The sequence below is a fragment of the Cryptomeria japonica genome, chromosome 6, assembly GCF_030272615.1.
Source record: "Cryptomeria japonica chromosome 6, Sugi_1.0, whole genome shotgun sequence".
Classification (NCBI taxonomy): Eukaryota; Viridiplantae; Streptophyta; class Pinopsida; order Cupressales; family Cupressaceae; genus Cryptomeria; species Cryptomeria japonica.
The window spans coordinates 458,597,343-458,623,460 of NC_081410.1; the positions used below are offsets into that span (position 1 = coordinate 458,597,343).

Below are 26,118 nucleotides of genomic sequence, written 5' to 3' on the forward strand. Positions count from 1 at the left end.
CTTAGTGTGTGCTGTTTAAGGGCGATTGGCGTTCCATACGGATTGATAGGAGGAAAAATTTGAGTATTCCTTCGGCTTCCATCATTCGTGCAAATGACAATCTGGAAAGTAATTAGGTCTGGCTTTTTACCTCTTCTGTACATGGAGATTAAGAACAAAACAATAGATATTTTGATGGTTTTTTTACCTCTTCTGGCCATGGAGACTAAGAAGAAAACGATGGATATTTTGATGGGATTTTACCTCTTCTGGCCATGGAGAGTAAGAAGAAAACAATGGGCATTTTGGTGGATTTTTACCTCTTCTGTCCATGGAGGCTACCTAAGGAGAAGACCGCCGATCGTGCCGTTTGTAACTTGTTCGGCTACCCCTCTTCATTTCTCGCTCGCTCGCTCTTCTTTGGGTTTCTAGGGTTTCGCCACTGTTCAGTCACTTGTTGATTCGGCCTTCGGGGCTTCTATCCCAGTCAGAGAGACTGGTCTAACTCAGCCAAAAAAGCCCTCCCATGGCAGTTCCTAGGGTTTTGTCACTGTTCCGTCACTTGTATTCCAGTCCCATGGTGGTTTCAAGGGTTTCTAGGGTTTCGAGGGTTTCGCCAGTGTTCTGTCACTTGTCGATTCGGCCTTGGGGTTTTGTATCCCAGTCAAAAAGAGAGCTTTCAACTCAGCCAAAAAGTCATTCCATGGCAGTTCCCAAGCTCGAGGGAGGAGAAGGGGCACATGGTGAGTGGCGGTGCCGCTACAAAGCCGCTTTGAGCAGGCTTAGAGAGGCATTTCGCAATTTGCGAGACATTTTGGATAAGATCCAAGATTCTTATAATGGGCTCGAGGTTTATGACAACGAAGCCGCACTGGTTAGGGAAAGAGAGGCGCTTCGCACTATGCGAAGCTATTTTGATGAACACGAAGGAATTGTTGATACCCTCGAGGCTGTAGTAACAGAGCAGATGAAAACCAGCCGTGGAAGCTCTGATTACAACGACTTATCCCAGAGGAAAATGGAATTGTTAAAGCAGGAAACGGTATGTATCCAAAATTACAAGCGTGCGTCCAAGGAATTCGACCGCATCTATCGAGAGACCAGGGGGAAGTAAGGTACCACCATTTTCCCTTCTTCCTGCTAGAGTAGTTACAGGGTTTAGTTACAGGGGTGCATGATTGATCTAAAGGTCTCGTGGTAAATCATAGGGTTGGTAATTTAGGATTTTTTTTTATCATTCCAATTTTTTAGAGTGATATATTTGAAGAATCTTTAGAAGATGATAGAAGTTATTTTAGGTTTTATATGGGTTGCTAAGACCTAATTTGATGTATATGTAGATCTCACTAATTCAGGTGAAGTTGCATTCAATAATTTGAAAAATTCAGCATTTGATATTAATGTTTCTTCAAAGGTTTTTGGTTATGGGAAAACTATGATCAATGGATACTTTCTTAAAAGTATTTATACCCCCTATTTATTTATGATAAATTATATTATTAACATTTATATATGTGTAAGGATGTGTCCTTCAACTCTTGTTCATCTTTCCTTACCATGATGTATCATAAAATATCCAATAGTGTTGCAACTTGCTTTTTATTATCTTTAATTGCTTTGTTCTACATTTTGGTAGGAAAATGCTACACCCTTTAAAGGAAATAGTTTCAATCACCTTTTAGGTTTTCAAAGGAATCTATTAAGACCTAAGATAGGTTTATAGCCCACCAATAATATCATAGAGATTGTTTTTAGTATAATAGATTAATGATTGATTTCACCACCCCTTTTCATGCATTGTGATAGAAATTACAATCTTTATCAACCAATACATGAAACTAACACCATATCAAAGAGAAGACTGAAAAGCACATTAAATCAAGAAATACTAACATCTGAAGAAGAAAGAAAAAGTGAGTGAAAGTTGATTTCTTATTTAGACTAACAAATAAAAAAGAATCAAAAGATTAAGTGAAGTAATAAAAATGTTATCATAGAAAATAAACATTTTATAAATCACGGTCTTAAGGATGTTTTGATTTTGCCTTTTGTACTATTATGTACAAGTTTCTATTATTATAAATATCTTAGAATTATTATTAATTTATTTGTTTATGCATTTTGCCATTATCTTTGCCTTTTGGGGTGGTGCATTGTGTTCCCATCTTTCTCATTTTAGCTCCTCTTTCTCCAGTGGTAAATCATATGGAATTAATTATTTTTTTTAGTTTCAAATATTTGGCTTGAATATATGAATATCATATGTTTTTAATATTTTTGATATTTGGTAGTGCATATGGTATTGGGATCATATTTTAATTCAATATTTTTCTTATCATCATCACTTTTATGGATGATATTTTTTAATGTATAAGTTAGGATTGCACATACATTACATGAAATATTTAATATTCATGTTAAATAGTATAGCTTACATTTTGAGACCTTTGGCATTGTGTGGATCTATAAATAGTTGATTTGTGCAATTTATGATTGATTTTATCATCTTCTCTAATTTGGACAGTGTCTCTACCAAATAGCTTCATGTTTTGGGTATAAATTGTAGATTTTATAGGCTTTAGCTTGTGCATAGAGTTGATAGTTTAGAATGATCCATTTTTTTTTAATCATTTGAATTTGGTTTTCATTGTGGGTGGAAAGAGTGTTTTCATTTTTAGAGTAAGACATATTTGAAGTATCTTTAGAAGATGACAAATTTATTTTAGGTTTTACATGGCTTGCTAAGACTTAATTTTATGAAAATGGCAATCCCACTAATTTAGGTGAAGTTGCCTACAACCATTCAAAAAATCAACATTTGACATTAATACTTCTTCAAGTGTTTTTGGTTGTGTGGAAAAAAACTACCACCAATAGATCCTTTGCTAAAAGCAACATAACCATCTTTTTTCTTTCTCACCAATGAATTATAATTTGCATCATGTTTATGTTTATGGTAAACTATATTATTAATATAGCTTATACATAGGTAGGGACGTGTCCTTCAATTCTTGTTCATCTTCTATTACTAGTTGTACCATAAAACTCATGAAACTTAGAGATAGAGGTATCATCAAGCCTATCAAATGATTGATTTCAACACTTGCTTTCATGTATTGTGATAAAAATTACAATCTTTATTTTTGTCTTTTGTGGGTGGTGTATTGTGTTCCCATCTTTCTCATTTTAGCTCCTCTTTTTCAATGCACTAATGTTGTGAGTTTTACTGTTGTTCAAAGATGGAGAAATATAGATAAGCCGTTTAGTATCCTTGTTTGTTTTGTATCCAATTTAGGTTTGGTTGTAATGCTAGTGTGCTTTTAGTCATGATGTTTATTGATAGAGTTGATGTAAAAATTATTATACATGAATGCATACTACATCCATTAGATTAATATAACTATGTAACATAGAAGCTCACAAATGTATAAATCGTTGAATAGTAGGTATCAGCTGAAGACCTCTATTTTACATTGATAAATTTGCTTTCATTTACTTTTCAATGAGAAGTCTACATTTAGCTAGTAGGCAAATGTTTACGATTATATTACAAATCACATATTCTTATTTCATTGTTGAGTGTTTGACAATTGTTTAAATTAGTACATGCATTGTTACAATCGACAACATTGTGCATTTTCTTTGTAAAAAGGAATCTAATATACTACTTTACATATTGTCGAAATCACTTATGTTGTAGTCTTCATATATCATATAGTATTGGACTAAAATTTATCTTTGAATAGGTGACATGTCTTGTGCAACAATTATTTACTATTTGTGTTATGGTTTTCATCAAGCCTATATTATTAGACTAGAATTTATCTTTTAGCAGGTGGCATGTCTTGTCTAAAAAATATAAGGAATTTGTAGCTTTATCAACCTTGTCTTTGATTTCTTGAATTATATAGATTTCTTGTTCAATTTACGATGAATCCATGTATTTATTTTCATTGAGTTGGTACATGGAAATATTTAGGTAAGCTTATGTTAACATATCTTCAACTTTGCACATCGACATTGGACTTCTGATGTGTGATGTGTCTTTGTTACTTTCCTCAATTTCCATATCACTATTATTAGTTCTATTTTCAATTGATAACATGATGTTGTGTAAGAAATTAGTTAGAGAAAATCATTGGTTAGAATTAGAACCCAAGATTTGGTATTAATTTAACTTTAAAGAGCAATCAATAAGTCATTTATAGTTTATATGTCCTCTCTCATGATGAGTAATATTGCTCAAGTTTTGAATTCATAAGAAGGTATGTACATAGGTAGAAACAATTTGAAGGTTTTGATAGAGGTAAATCATGTTTATGGCATTACAATTATAATATACATATCTAATCATGATAGTTTGAACTTTTATTGCACAAATTTACACATTTGGAACATTTAGGTTAGTGAGTAATTACTTTCAAACCAAGTCTAATTTTACACGTTCAAAATTATTGATTTGACTCATGTTTTAGTCTCAAGTATATACACATGTTGTGGAAATTGAATTGATGGAGTTGAAAAGGGCATATCTTAGACATTTTAGCTAAGCATGCAATAAACTCTTTTTGCTTGCTTGCAGGTGATTTTTGCTCGAGCTATAGGGTTGAGGGATCAACTTTAACATCTGATATACAAATTACTTAAGATCATACTAAATATTGAAGTCCACTTGATCAAAACAACATAGCGAATTAATAATATGATTTACTTCAGGTTCACATGATTGTTGTTATCCATACCCTACTTCTATAGATACATTGGTGGAAGATTGATCCTAAGATCGTGTGTTAAATCATATGGAATTGATTATGTTGCTTAGCTTTAACTACTTGGGATGAATATATGAAATGCTCTATGTTTTTTGAGCTTATTTATATGTTTGACATTTGGGATTGAACATGGTGGCGGGACCATAACTTCACTTGATATTTTTTCTATCATATCACTTTTATGAATGATTATTTTTGGTTTTTTAAAAGGTTATACTAGTTTAGATACACAAACACATTGCATGGAATATTTAGTAGTCAACTTAAATTTCTTGCCACAGTCCTACATTTTTGAGTTCTTTGGCAATGTGTAGATCTTTACATGGTTGACTTGTGCAATTCATAATTAGTTTTACCATCTTTTCCAATTTGGACAATTTCTTTCCATCAAACAAATTCATGTTTTTTAGGTATACATATTAGATGTTGTATGTTTTAGTTTGTGCACAAGGTTAATAGTTTGGAACCACCAACTTATTTTTTCAATTCACAAGAAGCTTTGACCTTTTTTCATCATTTAAATTTGGCTTTTACTATGGTTGGAAAGACCATTGATTTGACTTTAGATTGATTTTCACTTATCACCCTCTTACCCAACCTAGATAAGAAGAGAGACCATACTTTTCTAGAATAAAAACAACGCAAAACAATATGCTCAATACTGTCAGGAACCTTTCATAAAATACATATAATAACATTATGATTTGAAGAAGAAAGAGACAAGGACAATTTTTTGAACAAAAACAACCGTTTGATGCAAGATTTTATACGGTCAAGGAGCATGAACCAGGGGTGATAAAGGACTTTAGACCAAACATGAGGGCTAAGGTTTAAATTCCAACACACATTGAAATGCATGATCACCTTCGGGAAGCTCATAAGAGAGTTGCAGATGAGTTTACTATCAACCTTGTGCATCAGAGTACCATCAATCCATTTGTTATTATTAATCATGTCAAAATCTGAAAGATTGTGAACAAAAAATTGTAAGAATATATAGGTTTCTCTAAGCACAGAGTAGGTTCTCTAGTGAGTATGGGGGAGCTCAAATTTTGTGCATGAAGAATACCAAGAGTTTAGTTTATCATTTTCAAAAATATATCCTAAGCTTTTAGTGCCTTTTTTGATTCAAGGTTTAGATGAAGAACCTTGCAACAATGCCAAGGGCTTTTCTTTATGAGTCAAGTTCCTCTACATTGATCTAGATCAACAATTTTATTGCATTCTTAATTGAAGAAGTCACAATCAACAACTAAAGCTTTTTACAATCTCTTAAGTTCCCCAAATACTTTTGAAAACATTAGAACCAAAGGGGGTGATAGAGAATTTGCTAAACAAGGAGTCATAGAGGTGCATATCTTTCTAGAATGTAGCATGTTTAGGAGAGGCCAATTGAATATTGTTTTTAATTAGAACTTTTTGAGGCTCATTGCCCACTAAAGGCTTAAGAGTCCATTTGACAACCAAGAATACATGTAACAACCAAGGAAATACCTTGAATTTTTAGCTCTTGCAGAACTAAACCACTTGCATTCTTACCTAGACAACATTAAAACCACTTTATTGCATGTCTCTTTTTTTTTGGTAGAATAATATCAACTTGGCAAATATTGAACAACCAAACATAAGAGTAATACAAGCTAGAATAAGAGAGAATCTTTTGCAAACTTGGAGTGTCCCAACCAAAGACAAATGATACCTATTCCATTTTGCAAATCTTATTTTCAAGTTTGTCCTTGATCCATAAGACTTATAATGATGTATCTTGATGTTTTCGGAGCTTTGATGTTGGTTTTTTGGATCCATAGTTGGTGCTTAGTCGAGTATGATTATTTTGTTGTCAGTGTATAAGAATGTGTTGCATTCTTATACCTGTTAGTACTTTGGTGAGTCTATCTTGAACATCTGCAAGTACTCTTAATGATCCACAATGAAGATTGTGTAAAGTTGTGACAGTGTGATTTGACAGTTATATCTTTTCCACTTGACGTGTAATATTTTGGTCCATGTGCTTGCATGTGAATCTATGTGCATCTAATTTCTTCAACATGATATCAGAGCCAATCCAAGCTAATTGCCTTATCCGTTAGAGGATTAAGTAATCAATCAAGATTTGATATTCATCTTCCCACAACCTTGTTCACAGATTCTACATTGCCTTTATTCAATCTGTTGTAACAATTGTGGTGATATTTATCTCAGTGATATTCTTCCTAAGATCACATATTTTCCTATTCAAGTCGACAACAATATTCTAACCAACAATATTCATATTTCACCTTCATGGTTTGTGGTTGTGGTACTATTTGGGTGGCAATTTACATAGTTTGAAGCATACATGTCAATATTGTATGAGGAGTCGATTTCATTCTTAGTGATAGATCATTGGTTTGAGCAATTAATTGGGTTAAAGTGATATAATTGGCAATGATATATTATTTTTGTTTGATATTAATGTTGTCAAGCCATTTTTTGGTTCAATATTGAGAGGCACCGCTTTTCCAATGGTACATGACTATTGTAAGTTTTTATGCAGTGATAACCACAGTGCTTGCAGGGGTGAGGCATCTCTGTATTGTTCATTTGCTACGATATCAATCTTGGTGTGATTCATTACTGAGAGCAACAATATACCGTGGGCGATTACTATACTTTTTGGTACTTGTTGTGTTCCAACTCACATGCTACCTTGAGGTACATATTAAGGGCTGCACTATTGCCATGAGCGAAACCACCATACTTTTCCTCTTGCATAAAGTATATTGTGGTAGTTCTTTTCCTCTATGGAGTGATTATTAAGGAGGCTGCATTATACATTTAAGCATAAAGTATATTGTGGTAGTTCTTTTCCTCTATGGAGTGATTATTAAGGAGGCTGCATTATACATTTATTTCAAGGCAATCAATATTTACGTGGTGTGATTTATATTTGAGAAATTTTTCTTTAAAGGTTGTAAATATTACTTGGAGGTGTGTTTTCTTTGGTGATTGACATCTCCATCATACCGATGCCTTCCAATGCTAGTCAATTGTCATCAAATGCCTCCCACTAGTCAAGTTCGTTCATCCAGGAGTTTTGTTCCATCTTACTCAGTTTTTTTTGTTGTTGAAGTTTGTTATAAGTGTAATAGCTTGTTCACTTGGCAAATTCAATATTTGGGATTATAGAAATCTTTATTATGGGGTGTTTCTCTTGCAATTTTATCTATTTTGTGTTCTTCTATATCATGGCAGATGCTAGGATTGAATTGCTTACTCCAAACAATTATCATACATGGAAGCTCAAGATGGCACAATTACTTCAATCTTGTGGTCTTTGGAAAATGTTGAATGAAGAGAAACCTGAATTCACCAAGCCGATTGATCAATTTATCTACAAGAACAAGCTAGATGAGGTGAGAGGTTTTATTGGTCTTCATGTGTCTAATAAATTGTTGTTCCATATTGTTGAGTGTAAGACACCTAAAGAGGTGTGGGATAAAAATCTAGAGTTTTATGGAAATATCAATGAATTTAGTGTCTTATAGCTTGAAGTAGATCCCACTTCTCTCACTCGAGATGCATTTCCCACCATTCAAGATTTCCTCACCTAGTTCAAGTTGCTATTGAAAGGGTGTGGATGTGACAAAGATGATAAGGAGTGTATTTTCTTAATCTTGTTTGAGCTTCAAGGTCCATTTTCAGTGTTCACTTCTACCTTTTATTCTATTATGGATTTTATTGGGGAAGATCATAAGATGCCTAAATCTTATGAGTTTTGTGATTGTTTGACTAGGAATTAGGCCAAGTTGGTTCGGATGGATGCTCTACCCAAGAGTCATGCTTTGGTGGCTCAACCCTTCAAGGGCAAGGGGAAGAACACAACCAAGCCAAAGACAACATCAAGTGACACTTCATCTCCCTCTTCTAAAGAGGAAAATTCCAATAAAGAAAGACCCAAATGCTCATTTTGTAAGAAATTTCGGCATAGTGATGAGACTTGCAATAAGAAGAACAAACCCCCATGTGTTTTTTGCAAGAAGGGTGAACATGATGAACAAAATTACTTCAAGAAAAAAAATATGAGTTGCATGTTGGAAACATGAATTGATTGTGTCGTGTTGTCATTGATGTCAACCTATCTAGTGTTGTCACTATGTGTTGCAGGTGGTCTGAAAGTCAGTATTTTGGTATTGTTGTGTGGTTTGGTGAAGATGTTGAGGTGTTTTTAGAAGGCTGGTATGATGGAAATTTCAATATGCAAGAAACGGTTTTTACTATCTCAGTGGAAGAATGCTTTGCATTCTTTTGGCATGTGAAGATTATGTGTTGTGGCTCTAGAGATAATATTGTTGGTATTATGGATGTGTTGCATTGGTTTTGTCATTGATGTCAACACTTATCCTTCTGGAGATCTTTGGTTATGTTGAATTGGCACATTATGTTCACCGGCAAGTTCAGTGACTTATGCACCGTCACCGATATATCACTCATCGACAGGTTATATTGTTCACTGGCACTAAGGATGACTTGTTATCATCTAGACATCACTTGGTTATGTCGAAGACATGGTTTGGACACTTGGTTTTGGTATTTTGGTTATTAGTCTAATCGGGTTGACATATTTTCTATTACTGACAAATTGCTCTAGGTTATGGATCGGCATGCATTATCTATTCCAGATCAGCAAGGCATGTTATGGAGACGATTTAATTAATTGGATATTGTTGTAAATGTATTGAGCCGACATGATGCATCACATCTTGACTTATTTGTAATTGGTTTAATTGCAATATTCTTGGTAAGCCGACCTACACATTTGGTCTTAGGCTTTGATATATATGTAAGATCTCATTTGTGAGATGATGTAAGTAAGGAGAAGGAAGATAACGGTATATGGTATAAGGTTTTGTAACATGGTATGTGCGAATATTGAAGATCATATGAGCAGATCATAGAGAAGGTTCAAGGAAGGTTTGAAGGTGATTATTAGAGCTTAACCGGTACTGAATCCAACATTGGAGATGTTACTTTGAGCAGTACATTATCATTGGATTTAACCATCCAATTGTAGTTAGTGTGACTCTTATTTTGTGATTGAGCAGTGAGCTCTAGGCAGTTGGCCTTTCTGCATGTGCAGACCTCATTTGTATACACATACTATCTGCAGTAGTATCATCTGATTGTGGGTAAGGTTTCCCACCGTGGTTTTTCCCCTTACAGGGTTTCCACGTACAAATCTCTATGTTATGTATTGTGGATGTTGTTTCTCTTTCTGTTTTATGCATTAAGTTTCACTGGTATTAATATTAACTGCTAATTTGTCAACCGACATTAAGTTTGGTTTACCGGTATTAAGTATCAAGTTTGATTAAATTATATTTGGGTTGAAATTAATTGACAACTGATTCACCCTCTGTCAGTTGCCTCTGGGTCCTAACAAATATTTATGTTTTGTGTATATTTGAAAAATAAATTGAATGAATGATTCAATAATCGGATAATTACATTGAACGATATACACACACATATATAGAGGTTACAAGACGCTGTTCTATAATTAGAACATAACGTTAAAGTAAAAGACTAAAGAGCTAAACGCTAAATTAAGCGTGAAAGCTAAATTAAGCTTAAAAGCTAATTACATAAAAAAAAAGTAAATGACCATTAACCAAGGAACTAAAAATAGGTGACTAACATAGAATTTTGTATTCTAATACCCTCCCTTATGGTCATACTATCTATCACACCAAGCTGCCCTCTAAATTTGAGAAACTTTGCCGGGCTCAAGGACTTGGTGAGGATATCTGCAATCTGATCTTCTGTAGGAATGTACTGCAGTATCACTGATCCATCTTCAACATGCTAGCGGATGAAATGACAATGAACCTCCACATGCTTTCTCTGCTCATGGAAGATTGGATTTTTGGCTAATTTTAGAACCCCTTGATTATCACAAAACAAAGGAGTAGGTCCTGGTTGAGAAATTTGCATGTCTGCAAGCATCCTATGCAGCCAAATTGCCTCACATGTTGCCTTAACAGTTCCTCGATACTCCGCTTTGGTCGAGGAAAGAGCTATTGCCTGTTGCTTCCCATTGGTCCATGTAACTGCACCTGTACCCATACCCAAAAGTTGACTTTCTGTCATCAACACAACCTGCCCAATCTGAGTTTGTGAAACCAACAAGCCTAGGATCTTTGCTTTTGCTGTACAAAATGCCAAAATCAGGAGTTCCCTTCACATATCTAAGCACACGCTTCGTTGCAACCCAATGTTCAACTTTTGGGGTTGACATGAAGTGAGAAATATAGCTCACAGCATAACTGATGTCAAGTCTAGTGGCAGTGAGATAGATGAGGCTGCCCACTAGTTGCCTGAATGAAGATTCATCCACTATAGGTGAATCTGATTTGGCTGATAATTTGAGCCCTATATCCATAGGTGTAGATTCAAGTTTACAATCTTGCATTCAAAACTTATCCAGGAGGCTCTTGGCATACTTTGACCGAGAAATGAATATGTGGCTATTAGTCTGCCAAACCTCTACACCGAGACAATAATGAAGAAGTCCCAAATCTGTCGTATCAAAATGCTGACACAAATTTTGTTTGACCTGCATGATCAGATGTACTGCATTGCTAGTAATGATGAGATCATCAACATAGACTACTAGAAATAGAATATCATCACTAGTATGTTTGACATACAAATTGTGATCTAAAAGACTCCTCTAAAATCCTTGATCAATCAAGTACTTATCAATTTTGATGTACTATGCACGAGGAGCCTGTTTGAGGCCATAGAGTGCTTTGACTAGTCTACATACCCAATATTCCTTACCGACAACCTTCAAACCTGGAGGTTGCATCATGTAGACTTCTTCCTGCAAATCACTATTGAGAAAGGCACTCTTGACGTCCATTTGATGGACTTTCCATCCAAATTGAGCCGAGAGAGCGAGGACAAGCCTAATGGTACTCATCTTGGTTGTGGGAGCAAATGTCTCCTTATAGTCGATGCCCTCCTTTTGTGAAAACCCTTTTGCCACCAACCGAGCTTTGTACTTATCAAGGCTTCCATCAGCTTTATACTTGACTTTAAACACCCATTTGCAGCCAATGAGCTTCTACCCTAGAGGAAGATCGAACAATACCCAAGTGTTGTTTTTCAGAAGACTATGTTTCTCAACTGCCATAGGCTTTTCCCATTCATGTACACCTTTAGCCTCTGTAAATGTTTGAGGCTCATAAATACTGTGAATGTTGGCCATAAGAGCAAAATTAACTGTGTGTTGCTTGCTCTTACCTCTAACTGATCCACCCTCAATGAGCTCATCATCATGAAGATCACCAATGGTCTTGGCCCACCACTTAGGTCAGAGAGTAGAAGTACCAACATCTGCTGCAAGATGAAGATTACCTGGAATATCTGGAGCAAGCTCCTCTGGATGTGGATCTAGAAGATCCCGAGGAAAGTCAGGTGATGCAATGTCATGCCTGAGAGACCCCACAACTTTAGAGTCAACTGAATCCCTCCCATTAGGTGGAGCTAAGGGAAGACAAACACCCATACTTACAGCCTTTGGAGGCTGATCCTCAATGCTCAAATCTGGAGAGGAAGGCTGAAAAGGCCCTCTTTCTTCATCAAATAATACATCTCGACTGAATATGAGGTGATTAGTGTCTATATAAATCATCTGATATGCCTTGTGGTTGTCACTATAGCCGGTGAACATCAATTTCTGACTCTTTGGATCCAGTTTGGTGTGCTAGGCATCTGGAATCCAAACATAAGCTGTAGAGCCAAAAGCTTTCAAATGACTGATTTTGGGCTTCCTGCCATACCAAGCTTCCTCTGGAGTCATCTTCTTAATGGTCTTTGTGGGAGACTGGTTCAGAAGGTAGACTACAGTGAAGATCGCTTTCGCCCAAAAGTGTTTTGGAACATTTCTATGCTCCAACATAGACCGAGCCATCTCAGTGACTGTACAGTTTCTGCGATCAACAACACTGTTCTACTGTGGGGTGTAAGGTGTGGTAAGCTGATGCTTAATGCCATGTGATGCACAAAAGTTGGTGAACACTATAGAACAAAATCGCCCTCCATTTTTGGACCGGAGAGTTACTATATGATAGCTAGACTCTTTTTCCACTAAGGACTTAAACGTCTGAAACATGGTGAACACCGCTGATATCTACTTAAGAAAATAAACCCACATGCGTCTGCTAAAACCATCAACAAATAATAGAAAATACCTATATCCAGTGACTGATGGAGTGTTCATGGGACCACAGATGTCCGCATGAACGAGCTGCAAGACCTTGGATGCTCTCCAAGCATCTCCATTTGAAAACAGAGTCCTATGTTGCTTTTCAGCTTGACATGCTCCGCAAACTCCATGATTTTGAGTTTGAATCTCAGGTAATCCTACGACTAGATCCTCTCGAACCAACTGAGAGAGATAGTGGACATTGAGATGCCCATATCGCTGATGCCAAAGAGTGCTGATGAAAGTACTCCTAGTTGCCACGACGAGCTCCTAAGAACCAGTAGAATCAACAAGTCTATAAAGACCATGAATACCAACTGTAACTATAGTGCGAGTCTCCCTGTAAATAATGTTGCAGTTGTGCAACCCGAAGATGACATCCAGCTGTGGTGAATGCTGCATAATCTGATTGATTGACAGTAGATTGAGCTTCATACCAGGTACAAAGTATATATTGAGGAATATTAAATCCTTCCCACCAGATGAAATCTGAACGTTTCCCTTGTCGACAACAGTATACTCTTCGCCTCCACCAAAAATCATTGAATGACTGAAAGGCATGTACTCTGTAAATGAATCCTGATGATGTGTGAAATGCCGAGAGGCTCTAGAGTCAATGTACCAGGCTGATGATTGAACATCATCAGAGGAGGTTTGGGCCATGAACGCATAGAAGGCAAATTCCTTCTGATCAGGATGTGTGACAGAATTGGCTTTTTGCTTGGACCTTCCTTGTTTGGATTGTTGGGATGCTATCAATTTTCGACAATCTTTCACCAAATGGTCATATATATGACAGTAGGAACACTGTAAGCTCTTCTTTTTGGAAGACTGCTGAGGTTGACCTTGACCTTTCTATTGGAAGGAAGGAGCTTTACCCTTGTACTTATGTGAAGCTGGGGCTATGAAAGCCTGTTCAGTGGATGAACTAGCACTGCTTCCAAACTGTTGCTTCCATCGATCCTGCTGTAGCAACTTGTTGCAAAGACCAGGAAACTTCAAATCAACACTAGTAGAGGAGCTATTGAGCATATCAATGAAACGCTCGTTGGATCTAAGAAGGCTTTTCAATGTGATCATTGCCATATCCTCTTCCACCATGGTTCGTCCTATAGCTTCCAACTAATCACGGATGTCCTTGATCTTCGTAAGATGTGCCTGGATAGATGACTTCTCATCCATCATGATAGAAAACAACCTATTCTTCAGAAAGAAAGCTCGGCTCTTGTCGGACGTTTCATGAAGATCCTTCAAAAGATCCCAGATCTCTTTTGTTGTTTTACCTAAAGGCACCTGTGGGAGTTGATCATATGTGATAGAGAGTTTGATAAGCACGACAAACTATCAATTCTTCACATCATGTTTGTCTTGATCATCACATGCTGTTGTAGGACGAGATCCCTTGCCCAAAACAAATTGATCAAGGCAACGAAACTCAAAGATGGTAAGCATATGATGTTTCCAGGTGTTGTAGTTGCAGCTGTTGAACTTCTGACTGTGTTCCAACATGATGTCGGTCAAAGATGCCGTCACGAAAAATCGAGGTTGAATGATGTCAACCGAGTGAAAGCAAGAGACAAAAGAATCTGACTAAAAAATCAGAATACAAGCAGTTGCTGAAAAAATTGAAACCCTGGAGCAGAATTTGAGGCACGAATCCCAAGGCATGAATTTTGGGGTTTGCTGAAAAAACCAGAAATTAAAAATTTTGTGCAAATTTAAAACTGAATATTTTCTTGAAAAAAAAAAGAGAAAAATATGGATTTTTTTTAATATAAAAAAAATCAGTTAAAAAAAATTGTACTGGCACTCAGGATTCTAGGAAACCCAGAAGGCCAAAACAATAGATGTGAAATTTCAGAGGCACACAATCGTGTGAAAACCCTAGCCGTAGTAAGATTTTGCAGAGAATCGCGAAATAAGTCGCGTCAAAAATCGCGAAAAGGGAAAGCACAAAAAATGTAGAAAAAAAATCCCGCTGTCACCCATAACGCGAATAATGTCTATAGAAGGTCGAAAAACACCTAGGCGTGGGTAGCTGCAGTCACGACAAAAGGGTGTGAAAAGCGCGCAAAAAATAGCGATTAAATCCGAAAAATAAGTCATTCAAAAATCGCCAAAATACCACCCACGAAAATCGCGGAATACACAGACGAAAATCGTGAAATATTTGATGTCGGGAAAAAGGACATAAAAGAGTCGCGAAAATTGTGAGTTGAGCAGAAACCCATGATGATTGCCCCGTGGGAAAAAAAAATGACCCTGAAAAATCTACGATTTGCAGATACCTTGCAAACAAAACTTTGAAATTTCCAGCTTCAGGAAACCCACGATCTGCCAAAAAACTTTTTGCCAAAGAAAGAAGATTTAAAAAAATCTCTTTAAAAACTTTCAAAAATTTTCACTTAAGAAACCTTTCAAATTTTTTTAATTTTCATGCTCTGATACCATGAAAAATAAATTGAATGATTGATTTAATAATCGGACAATTACATTGAACGATATACACACGTGTATATAGAGGTTACAAGACGATGTTCTATAATTAGAACATAAAGTTAAAGTAAAAGACTAAAGAGCTAAACGTTAAATTAAGCGTGAAAGCTAAATTAAGCTTAAAAGCTAATTACATAAAAAAAAATGACCATTAACCAAGGAACTAAAAATAGGTGACTAACATAGAATGAAATATTTTAATAATATTGCACTATCAGGTTTGTAGGTTCTTTGTTGCTTAAATGGTAGAGTTGGTTGTTTTTGTTTCTAATAATGGTTGTCTGTTAGAATTGGCCCAAAAACTATTTGGTGGCTTCCAAGTATATGGTTTCAAATGTTGTGGTTTAGAGGACATGTTCATTTGATTCATGCAATGTTCCAGTTCAGTTTTTGGGTGTTAAGTTGATTGGAAAGTGATGTTATGTTGTTATGTGCTCAAATGTGTCGTGTTCAAGTTGGTCTAGTTGTCTTATCTTACTTGCATCATATTCGTTTGGTTTGGGTTTGCTTTGGATGATGATTACGATTCTTTTTTGGGTCTCACTGTGGCTTGTGGAGATCCACACTATGTAATTTGCACCAAAGGTTAGTTTTTAGGTCGACTGGTTAACGTACTTGAATGTTTATCTATGTGATTCATTTCATGTCGACTTTGGACGATGTGTTAATGTATGTGGTTTGTTGGAATCAACTTAGATAGATGTTTTATGATGTATTTAGGTCCTCTATCTTCTAAAGTGGACTAGAATGTATATTTTAGGTATGAGTGGTTGAATTTATGTAATAATGCATATTCCATTTATGGTCGACCTAGTTAAGGGTTTTATGATTAATCTTGTAAATAAAGAAGTGTGGATATGTGAATGATGATGTGGGATGTGTGGGAATTGACAAGCAACAAGCATGAATGATTTACAAGTAGATTTGATGTTGGAGATGTGTGAAAGTTAGCAGTGAAGAGTTTTGATGATGATATCTTAAATGTGATAGTGTTTTGAGATAGTTTTTAAAGTCATGTGTTTTCCATGATCTTGGTTGCTTGAAACAATGGTTCAAATATAGTTTTATGATTAGGAGATCTTGTTCTTTTTAATTTAGCTATTCCTTTCTCTGTCGAAAGATAATGTGTTTCTTGGCAACCTTTTGTATCTTGCCTTGAGACACTGTGTCAAAGTCTTGCAAGTGATTTGTATCTTTTCCTAAGGTTGTACACCTTAGTTCTACAATTCCTCTCAAGAGCAGTGAATTTCAGAGGCAACATTGTAATAAATTATATTCATATTGTGAGTGTGGTTCTTACCATTCTTTTTCCCTGCTTAGGGTTTTCAATGTAAATCTAGTGTTCATATGTTTGTAGTGCTTTCATGATTTATTATTGTTGAGTTATATAGTTGTGGTTTGAAAGTTTAAAGATTAGAATAAGTATTTTGAGGTCCAAACTTATTCACCCCCTCTCAATCATGTGGTGTGTTCAACATTACGACAATTACTCAAGATTCATCACATTGTCATTCCTTCTTCATCAAGTTCATCTTCTACAAAACAAGAGGACATATCTCTAGATATCAAAGGAAAGGGTTATGCCTTGATTACCACTCATGTACCTAGGAACATTGGTTGGATTCTTGATTCAAACACATTAGAATACATTTCCAATTCAACCAACAACATGATTCCAGGTTCTTTAGGTCATCCACAATATCACGTGCTCTTGATTGCGAGTAATTAGCATGTGCTAGTTGCTTCAGTAGGAGATATTGACCTGGGTGCTATAGTTGTGCACAATGTCTTTCATGTTTTTGCAATAACACAAAATATACTACTTTTAGTTTACCAACATACATAGGATGGTAGCATAGTTGAGTTCATTGCAGATGCATCTTACATTTATGATGCAAATGGTGCTCCTATTGCAATGGGTAGGGTTGATCATCTAGACAGGGTGTATACCTTTGACTTTCTGGAGGATGATGACGACTCTTATATTCCTTTGAATCCTCCATCTACTATGGGGATTAATGGAGTTCCTCCTAATGGGTTTGTTGATCTTCTCATGACTCCTTCATTCCTTACTCCATCAGAGTTGACAATTGGCATGGATTCCAAGACTTTGACACATCAAGAGTTATTTATTTTTTCAGATTTGGGGTTCTAGGATAGTTTCATCTCAAGCCTTGTAGACTTGGCCTCTCATTCCTCTACCTTAGATTTGTAAGACATGATTGAGGGGGCTTCCCTTCTCTTTTTCAGATTTTTTTGCGGATGATCTTGAGTCTCCTTCATGTCTTGTTTCTTACTTGATTGAGGATTTTGCCTATCTTATTGAGACATTTGTGGAGGCATTTTACTCTACTTATAAGATTTTGCTGTTGCGACTTCTTCCTTCTCATCACATCATGGATTTAGAGTTTCTTCAACATGGACCATTGGATTTCTTTCTTCTCAAGGGGAGAAAGGTTGTTTATTGCTATTGGATTCTCTTTTGGCCTCATACATACTTTCATGGTTTTGATGACACTTCATTATGGGGGGGCCAATGTTGTCTCTATCTTTCCCTTCATTGGTTGGGCAATTTTTTTGTATTCTAGTGATGGATGTGGTTGTTGGGGGTATTGATGAGAGACCTCCATACATCACTTCACTAGTACATATTTTTGCATTTGCATCTTTTTTTGGAGAGCAGTTTTGTCCCATGAGGTTTTCTACTTTTGTTTGTTTGTGAGATATTAGTTGCATGATTAGTTGTGCAAGGATACCTAACATGGCCTAGTTGTTGGGACCCACATATTGCATCATTTGCATAATAATTTCGCTACTTAAGTTGCACTTAAGGTGGGGTGTTGGAGTAAATTAGATTTACTCTATTTACTCTAATTAAGTTTACTTAGGATAGCTTTATTTGTCACATGAAACGATTATTTAATATTGTTCACATTAGTTATCTTAGGTGTCATCATGTTAGTTTTTATCTAGCGTCTTGCATTTAATATTGTCATGAGGGTAGTTGTACCTACTCCATTTCACTTGCCTATATAACCAAGCTATATTGTACATTTGTGATCATTAATTAATTATTCAATTCAAGCTTCCGATCTCATTTGGTTTTCATTACTTAGTTGCAACATTCTCTTTTATGTGTTTGGTTATTGCTTGGTTGTGAAGCTTGATTGACTTCATCATGGACATCTAATTTCTTTAACAAAGATTACAAATAGATCAAGAAATTGGTGTAAGGAGAAAATCAATGTTAAGGTTAGAATTAGGGTTACAATTATAAGTAGGAGTTGGATTAAGCTATAAATAAACTTAAAACTAGGTAAGTATTCTCAAGGTTAGAATTAAGGTTATGGTTATAGTTATGGCTAGGCATAGTATTTGGGATAGAATTAGGTTAAGGTGTAAAAGTTAATGTTAGTGCTAGAATTAAGGTTAGAGTTATGGTGGGGGTTATAATAGAGGTTACAATAATGTTAAAATTAGAAATACAATTAGGGTTAGCATTAAAATCAAGTCTAGAAATCAATTAGGGTTAGAATTTGGGTTATGTTTCGATTAGGGTTCCAATTAGGATTAAGGCTAGAATTTGGGTTAGGGTTAGAATAAGGGTTAGAGTTAAAATTAGAATTAGGGCTAGGGGCTCAAAAGTGTATATATATCCTTTGAAAATATGCAAAGATACATATATATAATTCTTATTATTATTATTATTATTATATAATAGTGTACTATACTACAAAAAATATATAGAATTATTTTCATATACATTATATGATTATGTTTTTGATTAAAAAGCAGCGTCTCACTGCCTAGAATTAATTAGGGCACCAACCCTTTAACTTAGTCAAAGATTATAAAAAATTAAAGCCCGTGCTAGAAGAAACAAGACTACAACACATGGGAACAAGCCCTAAACAAACAAGAAGTCTAACCTACAACAACTCAAACCCAACTCAAGGAGGGAAATGGACACCCGAGCCTTGACAAGGAGGGGTATGGGGGGGCAGGGAGGACTTCCCCTTCTGCCCGCGATAAACTATAGTCCAGGCGATACTGTCATTGGGACCATCAAGAGAACATGATCAAGTGGTTATTCTTAAATTTAGCTAATTGTTTATCTCAAAATGTATCTACTATACCTCTAAATCATTAGCAAGGCACAACTATCAAGTTCATACAACAATACTTTTATTAAACCACTATGGGACTATAATGGACATTTCTTAGAAGTCTATTATCTCAAACTATAATCTAACTTACACCTTAATTGATATGTTGTAATTCATCTATCTAATAAACAACAAATGCTATCGAAAATACAAGTACTCATTACTAGTGACACTTATTAAATTCATAATAACAATTAAAAAGAAATATTTTTTTGAAAACTTAAATTCATCATATCCTTTTTCTTTTAAATTTGCCAAACAAATTTAAAAAAAATTATTTCTAATTTTTCATTTACTTAATTCATAAAAAAAATTAATATTGTGAGGTTACTGAAACTTTCAAGACCCATTAAAAATAAAAATAAAATTTATTTCACTCTCCACCATTTTCATTCGCATACTTGTATTATATTAATGTCCCTCAAGGATGTCCTAAATTAATTCCATTACCATCTAAACAGTCCTTAACTAATGAAATTGTTAAAAATTTGCATCCTTACTTTTAAAATGATAAGCATTACTTGAATGCTTAAAAAAATTGAACTTCTAATTTATAAAGAAATAAAATTGTCAATAAAAAACAAAACAAAACTCATTACAACAACATACACAATGCCATTAGTGTGGTTAGTTTAGAGTAGATAAAAGTAGAGATAAAGACAAAGGGGAAGAGGAAGGGGAGAGAAATGGATTGAGAATTAGAGAGGGGTAGAGGGAGATAAAAATAGATAGATAGAGATAAAGGGATAGATAAAATTAGAGATAAAGAGATAAACAAATAGAGAGGAAGAGGAAGAGGAAGAGGGAGAGATAAAGATATAGAGAGATAGAGATAAAGAGATATAGAGAGATAAGTATGTATGGAGAGGGAGAGATTTGGAGTAACTAAGAGTGGAGGAGAGATAAGGAGTAACTAAGAGTGGAGGATTGAACTTCAGAAGATGTCACTCTTGAGAAAAAAAATTCAATGGGATTTTCAATTGAGTAGAGATGAGATAAATAAATATTGTATTTAGATTTAAAATATAAAATTATGTTTTCAAAATTTGTTTGATAGGAGTATTTTAGGCGAATGTTTAATATTGACATATGAAATAGATTGTTGAAATGTTGATTATTTGTTTAAACTTATGTCCTATTATATTAAATAGTATTAAAGAGTAGAGTGTAATGGTACGGAGAGGTGACATATAGAACAAATAAAATATATGTCTAGTTAAATAATAACTCAATAAAATTACTTATTTGAATTATTTTAAATTCTTATATAAAAATTTAATTAATTTAAGGTTTAAATATTTTAAAGCTTAGAAAAATAGAGTATATATTATCTATTTGAGTATATTACATAAAATATTAAGTATACTTTTAGATATTTTGAAATATGTTAATACATAGTATAAATAAGTAGATTTTATGTACTTAGTAAATAAAATAAAATGTTTCATATACATATAATTTATTTATTTTTACTTTATAAAATCAAAAGAAAAAAATATAAATAAATATATAGTAAATTTGTGTGTATATCTTAAATACATTTTTGTAGACACATAAAATTATTTAAATTAATATTTAATTAATTATCCTTTTATCACACGATTAATTTAATTAATCACATTATCCTACTATTACCTCTAAATAAATTAAATCACATTTAATTAATGCAATAAATGAAACTCCGCCTTAGGGAATATTCCAATTCTATTCCTAATCCCTATTAGTCAAATTAATTGATAATTAATATGGCTAATTCTGTGATTCCAACCTACCTTTTAATCGCTTCATTAAGCTAACTAACCCAAAGACTAATCTCTATTAGTATTTATTCAAATTTAAAATACTACGCACCTACCCAAGTCATCTCACCCATCCACATCATCTTTGACCAAGGGGTGCTCACACGTGTGAGAATTGCTCTTCCCCATGGAGCCACCCTACACATTTCCGTTTCGATAAATATGTCATAAACCCCCTTTTCCTAGCCCTTACACCTTTTCCACAAGTGTTTGTTGTTGAATATCTGGGCAACTAAGAAGGGGGGGGGGGGTGAATCAATTGACAATAAAAATATTCTTTAAGTTTTATTTACCAAAAACAAATTGCATAATTAATCAAAGCAGATAAATCATGAAAGAATGTGCACATAACAAATCAGACACAAAGAACACCAAAATTTACATGGAAAACCCAAGAAGGGAAAAACCATAGAGAATGCTAATTCTCAATATAGAAACACTGGTCAAGGTGACACTAGTTAAGGTGATTTTTACAAAGGATGGCTCATTTTCAAGATGGTCACTATGGGATGGCTCACTAACTAGAAAGGCTCACTTCCAGAGGGACCACTGCCCAAAAAGAGGCTCACTGTTGAAGGGCTCACTACCCAGAAAGAGGCTCACTGCCAAATAGATAAATATAAAAGAGAATCCACCACTGAAACACATTCTGCACTGTCGAAACTGCTTCCGGTAACAATCGACAACACAAATGTGCACATCAACTTGATTCTTTCAATGTCGCATATCTTCAACATAGAAAGCCACACAAACTCATCTAGATCATACTCCTACATATACTGTCTCTCGAAATACATAATCCTCTAAGTCAACCAGGACAAAGATCTAAAGTAGGTCTCCACTAAACATTCTGATGGTGGGAAGGAATGAGAAGTAGACCACATCACAATGTTTCTCATCAAACACATCAACACGTTACATACATTGCCAAAGCTAGACTCAAAACATTGTCCATACATTATACAACTATCATTACACAACCTCGATGTCCAGCCAAAGAACTCAACTTCTGAATCACTCCAGACCCAAAAATAGAACTGAAAATATCTTCCGAAAAGCCAAGACATTCGGGAAATCTCCAAACACTCAACAACATCAAATAGCACCGAAACACATCTTCTAAAAAGCGAAGACATTTGAGAAATTTGTAAACTCCCAACAACATCTCATGCATACATTGTTGCTCAACATACAACACTTGGACCTAATCTAGACCACAAGATTTGACATCAATGACAACATATAACATAATGCTAACATTTCCACTTGTTGACTTCATAAGCTACCCAAGGTTTCTCAGACATGTGCAAGCACACCTTCCCCTTTTCCCTAGGACAAGTGGGCTTCCCAAAGTTTGCTCACACATATGTGAGCATACCTTCCTCTTTTCCCTATGATAGTTATTCTTCCCAAGATGTGCTCACACATGTGTGAGCACACCTTTCTCTCTCCTTCAATCTCAACCATTGATCAACTTTTAATCTTGACCGTCCATTCCCAACTCTATAAATTGAAGCCCCTACTCACATCAAATCAACCACTTTTATTACATCATTATGTTGTCCTTATGAGAACATAAATCGCCTCCATATCCTCATCAATATCCATCTATCTTATGTTATGCGATTGTGAAGAGCAATCCACATTCAACTCCATCAACCACTCCAAATCTTCATTTGTCAATATCAGAGTGTCGAGATTGTGAAGAGGAGGACAAGGAAGAATCAATTTGCATGTTAGTGTCATAAGGGTTGTGCATGCATTTCATGTATTTGCCTATTTTCCATATATGCTAAAATTCTTCTTTGATATTGCTTTAAAATGGTTTTGATTTACGTTGATGACTAATCCTTACTGCTAATTGTTTTAATGGCATTACAACGTTTATCTGAAAGACTATACAACTCTTAAAGTATTACACTGAGTGGTGTATTACAATCACAGACGGATGAGAAAACCTCTATCAATAAAAAAAAGCAAAACTAAAATAAAACATATTATTTATTTATTAATTTTATATAAGCAATGTTTTTTTATTTAAAAAGTAGTAAAATTGAATTATTACATTTTATAAAGACAATGTTTTTAAATAACAAAAATAAAAATTAAAACTAAATAAATGTTATTTTTTATATTAATTTGATAAAATCATTGTTTTTTATTTTAAAAATTCAAAAAATTAAAATTCTGTACATTTTATGAGATACTTCTAATGATTTATAATTTATTATCAAATACTTTTTATCTTTTAAAACTTATATTAAAATAATATAAGAAATATATTTAATATGTAAAGTTTAAACAAAACAAAATAAAAATTGATCTAACGAATTAAAATATTATACTTAATATTTAAAAATTAGACAAATATATATTGATTGCTAAGGAATATAATAAATATCAAATTTAACACTATATATTATTTTTTAATTTGAATTTCCAACTAATGAGCCAACAAGTAAAGAAAAATGATAAAATAAATACATGAACTATAGAAAACATAATGACAACAATGTATTTTTCAATTATATTGTGATAAATGATTTTTTATTTTTTCTTTTTATAATATTTTCAATATTACTTAAGTATTTATTTTTTATTGGTAATGGGCAAAACCCCATAAGATGTACATACCTTACCTCCTTGTAGTATTTAAGTATTTTTTAATAGCGTTGTCATTCAAATAATTAATTGAAAATATAAATATGTTATTTTATACAAAGAAAATTGAATTTTCTATCCATTAGTTTCAATACAAGCCAATAGAAATAAAGAAAAATGATATTTTTATAATTATGTAAAATATAAAATAAATATGAACTATAGACTTTTTGTTCAAAAATTTTAATTGAAAAATAGAATTAGATGAATAAATATAAATAATAGAATGGTAACAATAAAATATTTAAATTATTGAGAAATAAAGATATATTTTCCAAATTTTAATATGAAACCAGAAATAAAATAATATGATAATGGTAAGAGAGAGATTTGTGGGATAAAAGTTTAATTTAAAAGAATATATTTTATAGTTTTGTTTCTTTTAAAAAATTATAAGTAAATATAATAATTGTTAAGTATTTTTAAAGATGACATTATAAATATTTTTTTTTAATAATATTTTAAATATTATCCTAAATATTTTTTAATAGCAATGTCATTCAAATAATAATTAATAGAAGAGATAAATATGTTATTCTATACAAAAAAAATTGATTTTTCTATCCTCTATTTTCAATACAAGTCAATAGAAATAAAGAAAAATAATATTTTTATAATTATGTAAAATATAAAATAATAATAAACTATAAATTTTAATTCTAATTTCCAATTTCTTTGAAAAATAGAATTAGATTAGATGAATGCAATACTTCTCATAGCAACAACTAATAAATATTTTTAGTTAAAAACAAATAAAATAGTTCCCATATCTGATTTCCCATTTTAGGTTAAATATGATTGAGAGTGAAATATAGATGTGATGGTTTTTTTCCTTCGTGTCTACCAAGACTAAGAAGAAAACAATGGGTATGTTGACGGTTTTTTCCCTCTTTTGTGCATGGAGAGCAAGAAGAAAACCAGGATATTTTGATGGTTTTTCACCTCTTCTGTCCATGGAGATAGAAAAGACAGCCATCGAGTTGCGTTGTTCCCAAGTTTTTCTAGTAAACCTTCTCATTCCTCGCTCACTGTTCGTAGGGTTTCTAGGGTTTCGTCATTGTTCCGTTCCTTCATTCGTAGGGTTTCTAGGGTTTCGCCATTGTTCTGTTACTTCTTAATTCGGCCTTCCAGGCTTCTATCCAGTCCCCCATGGCGGTTACCAAGCTTGAAAGAGAAGGGGCATACGCTGAGAAGCGATGCCGCGACGAATTAGCTGCTCTGGATAGGCAAAAGGCGGCGACTTGCACTATGATACAACATTTGCAGGAACTGGTAGGCCTTTTTGAAAGCCGCCTCAATATTCTAGACCAGATGAAAACGAGCCATGCGAGTTCTTATTACAATGACTTAGTCTTGAGGAATATCGAATTGGAAAAGCAGGAAATGGTAGGTCGCAGAAATTTCTGTCGGGCAATCGAAGAATTCGAGCGCATCCGTCGGGAGACAGAGGTACCGACATATTCTTACCTTCCCCCTGCTATAGTACTTACAGGGCTGCAAGATTGATCCTAAGGTCTTGTGTTAAATCATATGGAATTAATCATACTGTTTAGCTTCAAATAGTTGATATGAATATGAGTATTGTATGTTTTCAGTTTATGTAGATGTTTGATATCTGGTATTAAACTTGGTGTTGGATCATGCAATATGTATGGAATATATAATTTTATAAATTATGTCTTATATCCAAGTATTAAACTTTGTGTTGGATCATGCAATATGTATGGAATATATAATCTTATAAATTATGTCTTATATTTTGAGTTCTTTGGATTTATAAATAGTTGATTTGTGCAATTTATGATTAATTTTATTATCTTTTTTAATTTAGACACTTTCTTTCTACTAAATAGTTTTATATTTTGTGTATACATCTCATAGTTGTTATGGGTTTTAGCTATATGGTGAATTGTGTTCTCCAATTGAGATTTTGTAATTTTGTGACATGCATAGGACAAGCGAATAAGAGTTTGATGAAGAACTAATATTTGTAT

At 33.9% G+C, this 26,118-nt stretch overlaps 1 protein-coding gene across 1 annotated transcript; it reads left to right on the plus strand.

Annotated features, from left to right (window-relative positions):
• Positions 1 to 24,952: 24,952 nt before the first annotated feature.
• On the plus strand, positions 24,953 to 25,905 carry LOC131051084 (uncharacterized). Its single transcript, XM_057985454.2, has one exon. The coding sequence runs from the start codon at positions 25,274 to 25,276 to the stop codon at positions 25,628 to 25,630; it is 357 nt and encodes a 118-aa protein (XP_057841437.2). The 5' UTR covers positions 24,953 to 25,273; the 3' UTR covers positions 25,631 to 25,905.
• The last annotated feature ends 213 nt before the right edge of the window (positions 25,906 to 26,118 follow it).

Coding starts and splice junctions, on each gene's coding strand:
- LOC131051084 (XM_057985454.2), top strand. CDS start 25,274: ATGGCGGTTACCAAGCTTGAAAGAGAAGGGGCATACGCTGAGAAGCGA.